A 12847-nucleotide genomic window follows, 5' to 3' on the forward strand; every position below is an offset into this window, starting at 1 on the left:
ACCAAACCATTGACACCCCTAATAGTTACACTATTACACTATGTTTTTGTTCTCCTGCATGTATTTACTTGAATAATACTATGTTCCCTCCATATATATTATTAGTCTTTTTGACGAAAAAGTTCATCCTTATTGCTTTAATTAACGAATTATTAATTAAGTGAGACGTTTAAGTAAGAAAGACAAGAATAATTTAAATAAATACTTTTATAATTAAAACTATTAAATATATATTTTTAATCAATATGCAAAATATAAAGAGACAAATAATATGAGCGGTGTTATGAAACAATAAAAAAAGAAGAAGAGTATTGCAGAGAAAAGTAGTGAAAGAAAATTCTTATTGATTTTGGGATTACAATGGAATAGAACCCTCTATTTATAGGGAGAGATTGACTTAGCCACCAAGCAATAAACCCTAGAATCTCTCTAAATATAGACATTTACCTTAAATAGAATTCTATTTATAACACTCCCCCTTGAATGTCTATTCAACAGATAATGTGTCTCATTAAAATCTTAACTAAATAAAACCCAATGGGAAAAAAATTGTAGAAAAGGAAAAAGAGTACACATATCTAACAATACGCCTTTTGGTTGCCTCGTTAAAAACCTTGCAAGGAAAACCCAATGGGAAAAAATCTTGTAAGGGAAAAAGAGTGCAACGCACATTAACTCCCCCTGATGAGAGCATCAATTCACATCTTTAAGCATTTGCATTCCAATCTTGTGCACCATCTTCAAAACGATCTTTGGTATAGACGTGATAAACAAATCAACCACATTAACTAGAATGAATATATTGCATCTTGAAATCATCATTCTTGATAGAGATGTAATGTCTTCATAAACTTCCATAGAATGGCCTTTTCAATATCTCCATAGAGGTATTCTCACTATCACATTATCATGCTTATAGTTATAGCAGGATGCATATGTGCACAAATTGCACTTAGGATGTGGTACTTCAAGACCAAGAATTGTATATGCTTTAAGCTACTTAAATCCTTCATGGATTGTCATATAAGTTAAGTCATATAAGCCATATAATAGACTTTAGATGCATATCAAGTTTTTATGTCATGCTAGACATATAAGATATCAGAAACAGATTGCACATACCATTGACTTTATACTTTCAAGTATTTGAACTACATGTCCAAAACTACATGTCTTTCATATTAAACCAATTCTATTTGAATTGTGTATCGTCTATTTGGCCAATATTTTTGTATTTGTCTCGACAGCCTTAAGATCCCCATCTATACTTAGCGCTATGATAGATGTTGTCGACGAACATTTTATATCGGTTCCAATAATTTTTCATAAAGACATAACATAGAGATCTCTTCATTCATATATTCAGGTACCTGAATCTCTCATGAGATTTTATGAAGTGTTATGTCATGTGATCTTCTAGATCACTTGCCTCCTTATTATGATCAGTTTGATCATTTGCTCATCTTCTTTATCAAGAAGTTTTATTTGAAACCGATTTGTCTATACGTTTTAAGCGTACCATAGACTTTGTCCTTCTAGGACTTAATATGAGCATTTGCAATGAGAATATAGTTACTTTCTTTGGGTCAGCAAATGCGTATGGCATGCTTTGAAATATATTGCAAACGAATTATCTTTTTTATGAACTTCAAGTTCATATTATGATATTTGAGGATCTATATATACAAATGATAATCCGTTCCACGTAACTTTTTCTCAAGTGTTTATCATGTTTGTCCCTCATGTTAGAAAAACTAACTTGTTTCCTCAACTTTGAGAGCCCATCTTTGTGTGTCATGGTGCTAATCAAAATATACACCGCACATCAATAATAATAAGATGGAATTATTTGGTTCCTGACCCCGAACCACTTGTGAGGGGAGAATGTAATATACAAACTGATATAGGAAACTTTGTTCTTATAAACAATAGTTTAGCTATTAAGTGGAGGCACTCAATAAATTATTTTGCTAAACCAACTGTGATGTAAACCAACTTATCAAGATAAACTTTCTTGAGTAGAAAATATGGAAATTATGCTCGAAATTAAATTATTGAGCAAGTTACCTCGCAAAACATCATATTGAGGGTTAATAATAATCGCACATGTAACCATCCCATAGATGCATCTTATGTGGTATACATGACAAGTGAATGAGCCTATATTCACTTTTGATATTTCCAGCGTTTATGGGATTCAATCCCAATTTTAGTTGGTCTACTAATTAATGAGAACAAGCAATCTAGGAGAATTAGTAAAGAGCTTTCTAGTTATTTAATGTTTATTCATTTGAATTCTCTTTTATTTTTGCACATCATACTTAAATTGATATGACTAAACCAGCTATGCCAACTGGATATCAATAAACTCCAAGTTTATTATGATATGAGTTTTATATCAATAAAATTCTACTTTATTGTGGCATTCTTTTATTTGTGTAGTACAAACTGAAGAATAAAACGGGTAACTTTTCACATATATATTACCCCGCTACAAGTTGTAGTAATAGAAGATATTAGATCTTTCCTTTATTTATAGTCTCAATATAATCAACTGCTTTCGTGTGTACTTTGGAAACTGAATAAGTTTCTTTGAGACTTACTACAACACAATACCTTATTGGTAATCAATTGTGTTTCTCCAAAATAGTATAATTGGCTCTTGCAGAGTTCTCAATTAATTTTGTACTACCACATATTCATCAACATCAATATGGTGAATATCTCTTTTAAAGAGAAAGTTATACCATTATGGTTATGGTCAAAATTATATGAAGATATGTTTCTTGCATTAATGTTATTCTTTAATAATCGCATTACCAAAATATTTTGGTGTGCAATAGGTACATGATCAATGACCATTCATGCTATAATAATGACATTATTTTCTTATATCATCTCAAACCTCCTTCTAGAGGTGAGTGTGGTATATTCACTACCACTAGCACGTTCATATTCTTCCAAGAATGAATATATATACATAAATTAGATGTTGTCATATTCACATCATGAATGAACCATAATCATCTATATGTATTTTATAAAATCTCATGTCAAATCGATGACGATTATTACTTTCACAAAGTGAATGATTATTTTGAGAATCCTTATTGTTCTCGTTACCACAATGATGACGATTATATTTTTATCTATTGTCACGTCCACATCCATTGATACATTCATAGTAATAATTTTTTTGTCTTCTTTCAGACTCATCACATACTGCTATCACATTCTCTAAAGGGAATGAGAATGGAGCAAATTCAATGGGACGGATTTTCAATTCTTTGCCCACAATCATACATAAATTTGATCATGGCAAGGCATAGAAATTTTACCAGTTTGGGTGGTTATAATATCTTTCAAACTCCATTAGAGTTGCAATCAAAATTTATCGTCTTTTCTTGTATTTAAAATCAAATTATAGAATGTCAAGAATTTGAAAGAGAAAAGTAAAATACTTACCTTAAATCCAGAATTTAATCATAAATGAAGTTCATAGAATAATTGGCAATCATTATGCTCAATCCCAAATCTTCTACTCAATTGGTTGGAGTCTCGTGCTGATAACGTGTTATGAAACAATAAAAGAAGAAGAAGAGTATTGCAGAGAAAAGTAAGAAAAAAGAATTCTTATTGATTTTGGGATGAATTACAATGGAATAGAACCCTCTATTTATAGGGAGAGATTGATTTAGCCACCAAGTAATAAACCCTAAAATCTCTCTAAATATAAATATTCACCTTAAATAGAATTCTATTTATATCAAACGGAAGATAATAAAACAAAAACAAAGAATTGGTCAAATGCATTACTCCACATGCGCAAATTAAGGGAGAGGAAGAAACATACGCTTTTGGCAATTCTAGATAATCACAACACCTAGTATGAAACATATTTTAACTAGCCAACAGAACGAGAATGATATATGGACAGCTACCCTGAAAGAGAGAGAGGGGAAATAAAAAGTAGAACAAAAACAAGAAAGAAAAGCAGTGCATTGAATTGCATTTGCATTGTTTAGCCCAAAAAAGGCAAAATGGCATGAAAGGGAATTAATCAAGAGAATTTTTCCAAAGCAACATCTTTTAGTCCTAATTATCAATTAATAGAAACCCTTTGCTATATTACGTCCTATAGATATCTTTTATGCAATTATATAATGTATTTAATGTATTTAAGGTAGTGTATTTAATAATACAACAAAAATTAGCGGCGTACAAAAAGGAAATCCGGCAATTTCTGAAATGTATTTACCTGTATTCAAACGTATGTAGCGCTAAATACGTAACGTATCTGCGCAATATCTGGGTCGACGAAGATGTTAAAAACGGAAGGAAATCAAATCAATTCTGATTTCCCTAATTTTACTCAACAAACTTAAAAGTTATCCCATCAATCTGTATTCTTCTCAAAGTCAAAAATACAGAAACGTGAAAGAAGCGAAGAAACAGAGCAGCTTGCTTCTATATTGTGCGATTTTCTTCTCCTCCTTATCGATTGCGACAAATTATATACAGAAGAAGGTATAACTCTTCTATATATATGGCAAGCTTGACAGTTTTGTTGCGTCATTCTGGAAAGTGGAACGATGAGGGCAATTATATCGACTTTTCAATTGAGGGAATACTGATTAAGGAGTATGCTTCCTTTAATGATCTAGTTTGTTCAATTTCTAATCAACTGGGTATAGATTTGAGCACAAATACCATTAAAATACAATACAATGTTGAAGGCAATCGCACGCCAATGGAAATACACAATGATATGGGTTACAGAGTGTATGTAAAATTGAAAAAAGAGAACAGAGAATTTGGGATGTATCCTCTGTGCATTACAACTATGGAAAAAGAGCTTATCTCTGGAGATGGTTTAAATCAAGGCGACATTGTGCAGATAGACGAAGCAGTTCAAATGTACGATTCCAATACAGATTATACACTAGCTATAGAACTTGCCAATTCAGGAGAAGCGATTGGAGTGTTCGAACTCCACAAGGATTTGATAATTTCAAAAACTAATCAAAAGGAGGTTATGGCTGGACAAGTGTATAAGGATAAGGCTACATTGAAAGAGGTGATGAATAATTATGCTATAGCTCAAAGGTTTCAATTCCGTGTTGATCGCTCTAATGTTGTCAGGTTTGATGTTTGTTTAACTTTATTGTATTTAGTTGTAGTTGTGTGTTTCCTCCAGATGATGAACACCTTTGAAAATTTATATTTGTTTAGTGTTCTTAATAATATGTATTCAGGTGTATTTTACTATTGAAAAAATACAACAGTGGCTATGATTATTTTCATATTATGTCTATAATGTTACTAAGTGTTTGATTATTCATACGAATGTATTTAGTTGTATTTATTGTATTTAATCACATCTAAAAATATTGGAATTCGTTAGTATACAAAATTACATATACACAGATATCAATTTGGTACTTTATGAATAGGAAGTATATATGTCAGATTCGTTAAGTTGTCTGATGTATGAACTTTTCTGTCCAGCTATGCATTAATATGTATTTCAGAAGATTGTGATTGGAGGTTTAAGGCTTCAAGCATTAACAAATCGGAATTATTCAAGGTGAGAGAATTCAATGACAACCATACATGTCCGCTGAAGGATAAAGTGTACGAGCAGCAGCAAGCTAGTAGCAGCCTTATAAGTGGTATTATAAGGACAAAGCTTACAAACCATAAGAGGAAATACACTCTGAGGGACATTATTGATGACGTGAAATCAGATCTAGGTGTTGATGTTAGCTATATGTTGGCGTGGAGGGCTAAAGAAAAGGCAATGAATTTTCTTAGAGGTGAACCGGCTGATTCATACAAAAAATTACCAGGATACTTATATACAATGGATAAGACATATCCAGGTTCTCACATAAGAATGGAAAAATCGTCAAAGAATGAATTCATGTACGTGTATATATCATTGTATGCATTTATAAGGGGGTTTGATCATTGTAGACCAATTGTTGTAGTGGACGGAAGTCATCTAAAATCCTACTACACCGGGACATTCGTTTCTGCAAGCACGTTGGATGGGGCAGGTGAGTACCTCAATAATAATACAATTTGTTAATATTTAAAGCATTGGAAAACATGTATTTAAAAACAATTATATTCAATTGTATTAAACAGGTCATATATTGCCACTAGCATACGGTGTTATTGATTCAGAGAACGATGCTGCTTGGACGTGGTTCTTTGAGCAATTCAAGATAGCGTACGATGTAAGGGAAAACATGTGCATTGTTTCGGATAGAAATGAGAGCATCATTAAATCTGTATCGAGAGTATATCCGGATTTACCGCATTGTGCTTGCATATGGTATCTATGGAATAACGTATACAAGAAATTCAAAAAGAGTCATGCCAAGTTGAGTGAGATATACTTCTCGATGGCAAAAACATACACACAAACTGAATTTGATAGTCTGATGGAGAAGGTTGAGAAGGTAGATATTAGGGTAAAAGAATACTTAGAGTTAGCTGGTTACAAAAAGTGGGCTAGGTTGTATGCACCTGGTAACAGGGGATGGACAATGACGTCAAATATCGCTGAGTCAATCAATGCAGCACTAGTTTCAGCAAGGGAATTGCCAATATATGACTTCCTCGAAGAAGTTAGGAAGATGTTTGGTTGTTGGAATTGTAGTAACCGTAAAGAAGCTACTCAGACATACAAGACGCTTGGGAAAAAATACCAGGAAATGCTGGAGTTGAATGAGACCATGTGTACCCGTATGACTGTAAGTTAATTTTTTATGGCATTGTTGTATACAACTGAATACATTTTTTTTAGGCAGAACTACTGGTATGCATTTTTATGAATAGTTGCTTGAACTAGTAAATAATATAGATGAATACAGGTAAATACATGTTATTATTAAGACTGTATGCATGTGATAATGATTACAATGGAATTCAGGTGATTCATACAATTTAAATTGATTGGAAATAACTGAAAACATCTGCTAAAAAAAGGTTGAATACAAATGCATACAAATGTAGACTGTAGATAAATACAGTTGCATACAGTTGCTGGAATCAGCTGAATTTAATTGAAATTGAATGAAGTTGCAATTTTTGAAGTTGATAGTAACCATTTAACTCAGTAGTATATATTTGTTAATTCATGTAAATGTGTTCAAAACGTATATTTATGTTTTTAAATGTAGGTGGTACCATCAACTGAATACTTACATACTGTTAACGATGGTGGGAGGAATTACACAGTCTGTCTGCTCGAGAGAAAATGTGTTTGTGGGAGATTCCAAATTGATGAATTGCCATGCCCACATGCCTGGGCTGTATTGAAGAGCAAGTTTTTAATGCCTGAAGAATATTGCTCTAGCTATTACAAGCAAGTACAATTGTAATGACATACGATGTGCCAGTGTACCCGCTACCGGACAAAAATGACTGGAATATACCAGAGCATGTTGCAGAGGAGGTTGTACTACCACCCAAATGGAAAAGACCTCCTGGAAGGCCAAAGAAGAAGCGCGACAAAAATTTAAGTGAATTGTTGTTGCCGAAAAATCAACATTCATGTAGCATATGTGGGCAGGGAGGACATAACAAGCGAACTTGTAGGAATGCTCCACGTAATAAATAGTTGTATTCTGACATGTATTGGTGACTCGACATTATCAGCTATAATGAATTCTTTTTTCGAAGTAATATATTGTGGAATGACTTTCGTTAATATTTTATGAATTTATTTAGTTGAAGTATTTTTATATATATAAATATATATGATTTGGCTGTGAGAATATCTTAGTATAGTTGAATACAACTCATTCAATTCCTTAATATAGGTGAATACAACATGTAGAATAGAGTTGAATATAGGTTAATAACACAGTTTAATTCAACTGACTTTGGTGAAATACACTGTAATATAGTTGAATACAGATCTGGACATCTGGTTGAAATAGTTGAATTTAACTGACATTGGATGAATATAGGTAATTCAATTGTTCAATACATTTGAATACAACATGTTCAATAATGTTGACTATAGGTTAATACTACAGTTCAATTAAATTGACTATAGCTGAATACATATGAAATCAGAGAAAAATACAGCTGAATACAGTTGAATAATACAACTAAATACAAGTTAATCAATATAACTTGTATTGTTTCTAGTCAATTCAAAGTTACATCTGAATGGATGCAGCTGAATATACTTGCATACCAACTGTAGACAACTGATAAATACACTTTAATACAACTGAATTGAACTGAATAATATAGATTAATACAATAAGCTAAACAGAATAATACAACTAAATACAACTGCTTAATACTGCAAGATAAAGCTATTCTTATGCAGCTGAATACAATTCAAAAATTGGCATTAACAAAAATCATTCAGCATACATAAAGTTTCAGAAATTTTAACTAACATGTGCGTTAGCTAAAACCTGTTCAAGCAAACTTAACCAAATTTCAGCATGTAAGTAAATAGCATCTACGACCAAAACCACTACAATCAGTATCATTGTTCAAGCTAAACTCAAAAAAAAAATCTAAAGCTATTCTAAAATTATCTGCATCTTTGCCTCCGACTCAGAGATTTGCCTTTCAATCTTTGAAGGTGCTTCCCTCTCGCTTATTGCATCAGCATCTATCTTGCGCATAGCATAGTCCCATAACAGAGCACCATATCTTTGACGGAGAAGAGTGGTATCAAATGGTGTTTTTTGTGTAATCTCTCCAATAGTGCTCAGAAACTTCGCGAAGGCTGCAACATGCACTCCACAATCCCTAAACAATAATTGATTGAAACAGAATATAAATTAATTAATACATATACTGTGTATAAAACATATAAGAATGATGATTGGATACTTACATGCTGCCCTCTTTCTGTTGAGGCAGATTTGGAACGAAGATAACTTCAAAAGGTTCGTTATGATCCTTGTTTATGTATGCGGGATAAGAATACCAGTGAATGCCTTGACTATCTCTGTAAAAGCCACTAATTGACAGATACAGAGGTAATAGCTTAGCTAGCTTTACAATCTCAGAGACTACGTATGCATCATGACCGGAAGACGTGTACGAGTCGTACACTTTGATACATCTATCTTTGAAAGTCACAACAACCAACACCCAATGAAGTTTTTCCTTCAAGTTCACTGGTATCAAGACATTATCCACTGTATGCCAGGGTACATTAGCATGTAATCTGTAGCCCCTAATATACTCACATACAACGTCTTCTTGTTTTGCTACATTAGCATTACTATCTGTATCTTCATACCTGTCATATATTTCATCTATTCTTGTCTTGAATATACAATCAACAGTAGTAAACGTGAAGTCCCTATGCTGATTGTACTTGCCCATCTTTCGCAAATAGTAGAATATGACATCCATATGCTATAAACAAAAGAGGTTGGTAGATAGTGTGAGTTTATTTGCTTGAACTAAGAAATAATATATAAGAATACCTCAATACAGATGCTAAAAAAAGTTGAATACAACTGAATACAGAAAATAGAGGAATATACTGTAATACAGGTGAATACAACTGTATACAGATTATGGACTACAGTTGAATTCAACTGACATTGAATGAATACAACTAATTCAATTCCTTAATATAGGTGAATACAACATGTAGAATAGAGTTGAATATAGGTTAATAATACAGTTCAATTCAACTGACTTTGGTGGAATACACTGTAATACAGTTGAATACAGATCTGGACAGCTGGTTGAAACAGTTGAATTTAACTGCCATTGGATGAATACAGGTAATTCAATTGTTCAATACAGTTGAATACCACAGTATCAATAAAGTTAATTCAACTGTAATACAGGTGAATACAACTGTATTCAGCTTATGGACTACAATTGAATTCAACTAACATTGAATGAATACAACTAATTCAATTCCTTAATATAGGTGAATACAACATGTAGAATAGAGTTAAATATAGGTTAATAACACAGTTCAATTCAACTGACTTGGTGGAATACACTGTAATACAGTTGAATACAGATCTAGACAGCTGGTTGAAACAGTTGAATTTAACTGCCATTGGATGAATACAGGTAATTCAATTGATAAATATGGTTGAATACAACAGTATCAATAAATTTAATTATATGTTAATAATACAGTTCAATTCAAATTGACTATAGCTGAATACATAGGAAATAAGAGAAATATACAGCTTAATAATACAACTAAATACAAGTTAATAAAACAGCATGTTATTATTTAAAGATAAGATTATCATTTTTGGGAAAGACTCACATTGTCATCCCATAACTTCCCGTAAATGGATAGAAGGTAAAACCAGTTTTTGGAATCAACTTGATCAACTCCAAAATCCAATGGAATGTGAAGTATAGACTTGTTTTTCTTGTAATGGTCGTCGAGATTACCTCTACAAGTATGATATAAAACTCATTATGTACATACCTTAAAAAATGAAAACATAATACAATGAACGGGGGAGAACTCACTTCTGATCATGTCTTGCTAGAAGACCTTCACGAACCCACTTGTCATATTCTTGAATGAGTAACATAGGATGTGGACCCGTTATTGGATCTTCCTCAAACGGGTGTCTTTTTTCAAAGATGGGTGTCAACTTTACAGAGGAACATGCTGTAAATAAAACATGCTGTAAATAATCACGATGAATGCTGATTATTACGTTTGTAAAATCACTTACCTCCTGAGTCGAAGTTAGACTGATAAGGCGAAGAGTTCCATCTACTTGGTCGCCTATTTCGTTGAGGTTGCACTGGTGTGGCTTCATCTTTTTTTGCACTTGCGTGAACAACTATTCTAGTTTCTGGAATTTGACTGGGTAGAAACTTATCGTCCAGTTCAAATTGAGAAACATAGAATTCTTTAGATACATCCTCTTGGTTTGTGGTAGATGGTATGATGGACGGTACCTCTGAAATAGTTTTCTGGTAGATGTATGTATCATTGTTAGCATGGTAACTTAATGTTAGAAAAAAGATTAAATACATATAATTAGCTAGTATACATTATAGAAAATGCAGATTAACCAAGCAGAATACATGTAAATACAATTGAAATAAAAATAAATACGGCAGTTTAAAGTGAAATTACAGATTAAGTGTAACACAGTTATGAATACATTTAAAAAAATATGCTCTATATGTTAAGATTTAAAAGTCAGAATACATATATATAGAGCTGAATAACATTTAAATACATCAGTAAAATGGCTAGATTAAAACATATATGAATACAGCTAAATACATATGTTCAATATGATAACTGCTTTTATACCTCATTATTATCTCCGATATCTGTGTCAATGCCACCATCATGTCTCACTATGGGTTCAGTTTGCTGATTTTGTTGAAGTTGGTCTGAAAGCATCTTGAAGTTATCATGATCAATGTCCTTAGAGACTTGAACTCTCCAACAACCTTAACAGTACAAAATAGTTAGAAAAATACTAAAACACATAGCTATCAAACTTTATTGATTAATCGGTGGGTAAATACTCACGTATTCTTTGAATGATTTTAGGTCTTTCCTCAAAGAAGATGGGTCCTCATATTGGCCTTCTGGGAGATGATGGTCATGCACAACTTTATGTCCAATGTCAGAAAGACAAACAGGAGGGACTTTGGGCTGATATTCTGGTTCTTTTGTAGGAATCTTGGGTTGTTCCTTGACCTTCTTATGTGGCGGTGATGAAGATGGACCAACACTTTCAACATGTTTCTTCTTAGATTGAAGATTGTGTGTAGGAGAAAAGTCATCTGTATCCTGTCCCGATTTGTCTAAATGCGCAGGAGTAGGTATTTTCTCAATATCGGCGCACACTTGAGGAATCTGAAAAACAGCAAGCTCTATATCTAGAGGAGTGATGTCCTTGAACACAATCTATGAACAAAAATAAGTTATGACTTACAAAAAACATATTAATGCATAACTGTATAATGTTATATTCAGGTGTATTTAACTCTGTTGTATTCTGAATGTATTAAAATGTATTAATATGTATGCAAGTATTCATGTATATAAGCTTATGAATCCAATGAATACAATAGTAGGCTTCCCCTCTAACTGAATGCAAATATATGCAAATTATAGATGTATTTGTGTTCAATTATCTTCAGAATATTGATAACATTTGTATATTATCGTGTTTCCGGTGTCTTTGAACATGCCGTTCATCAGATAAGAAAATGTTGGTTGATTTCCGGTGGTTCTCCAATTGAGTATTCTGGGGACCACGTCGTAGACTCGGACTGCAATTTTGGAATCAACAGAAGAACAACACTCATAAAACCACACCTGCATAGCTAGGGGCATCCCAGCTATCCTGTAATACTTCTTCAAAGCATCCATCTTCTTGCTAATCGAGTTTATCAACAGCTCAAATGCTTTAATACCCCAATGATATTCAGAATAGCGCCCACTCTCTACTAAGTCAAAATCTAGCCTTGGTATAGTTGCACTATTCTTCTCAGATGAAAATATAAAGGTGTGGATGAAATACAACAAAGATATCTTCAAAGCATCCTCATCATTGTCGGGGCCCCATGCCTTGTCATTGAAGCATTGTCTCAAGTGTTTCTTCTTTACAATATTAGCACTTCCAAAATAAGTCGCAATAAGCCGGTTAGGAGGAGTTTCACTAAACTCAAAATCTTCATCTTTACCTACACATTTGAGGCCAGTCACAAGCGCAAACTCCCTTAATGTGAAATGTAATTCAGTACCATTGACGTATATTACAAATACATTGTTTGGAGTGCCGTTTAACTATCGAGCCATGAAGCATCTGAAGAGTTGATGTTGAACATCAAATCGCTT

General features: G+C 32.9%; 1 protein-coding gene across 1 annotated transcript; it reads left to right on the forward strand.

Annotated features, from left to right (window-relative positions):
- The first annotated feature begins 4546 nt into the window (after window positions 1-4546).
- LOC142162972 (uncharacterized) lies at window positions 4547-7391 on the forward strand. The gene is made up of 4 exons (XM_075220205.1): window positions 4547-5142; window positions 5509-6059; window positions 6151-6761; window positions 7191-7391. Exons 1-4 carry the CDS (start codon window positions 4547-4549, stop codon window positions 7389-7391), a joined length of 1959 nt encoding a protein of 652 aa, XP_075076306.1.
- The last annotated feature ends 5456 nt before the right edge of the window (window positions 7392-12847 follow it).

Source organism: Nicotiana tabacum, chromosome 8 (genome assembly GCF_000715075.1).
Source record: "Nicotiana tabacum cultivar K326 chromosome 8, ASM71507v2, whole genome shotgun sequence".
In the NCBI taxonomy this organism is placed as follows: domain Eukaryota; kingdom Viridiplantae; phylum Streptophyta; class Magnoliopsida; order Solanales; family Solanaceae; genus Nicotiana; species Nicotiana tabacum.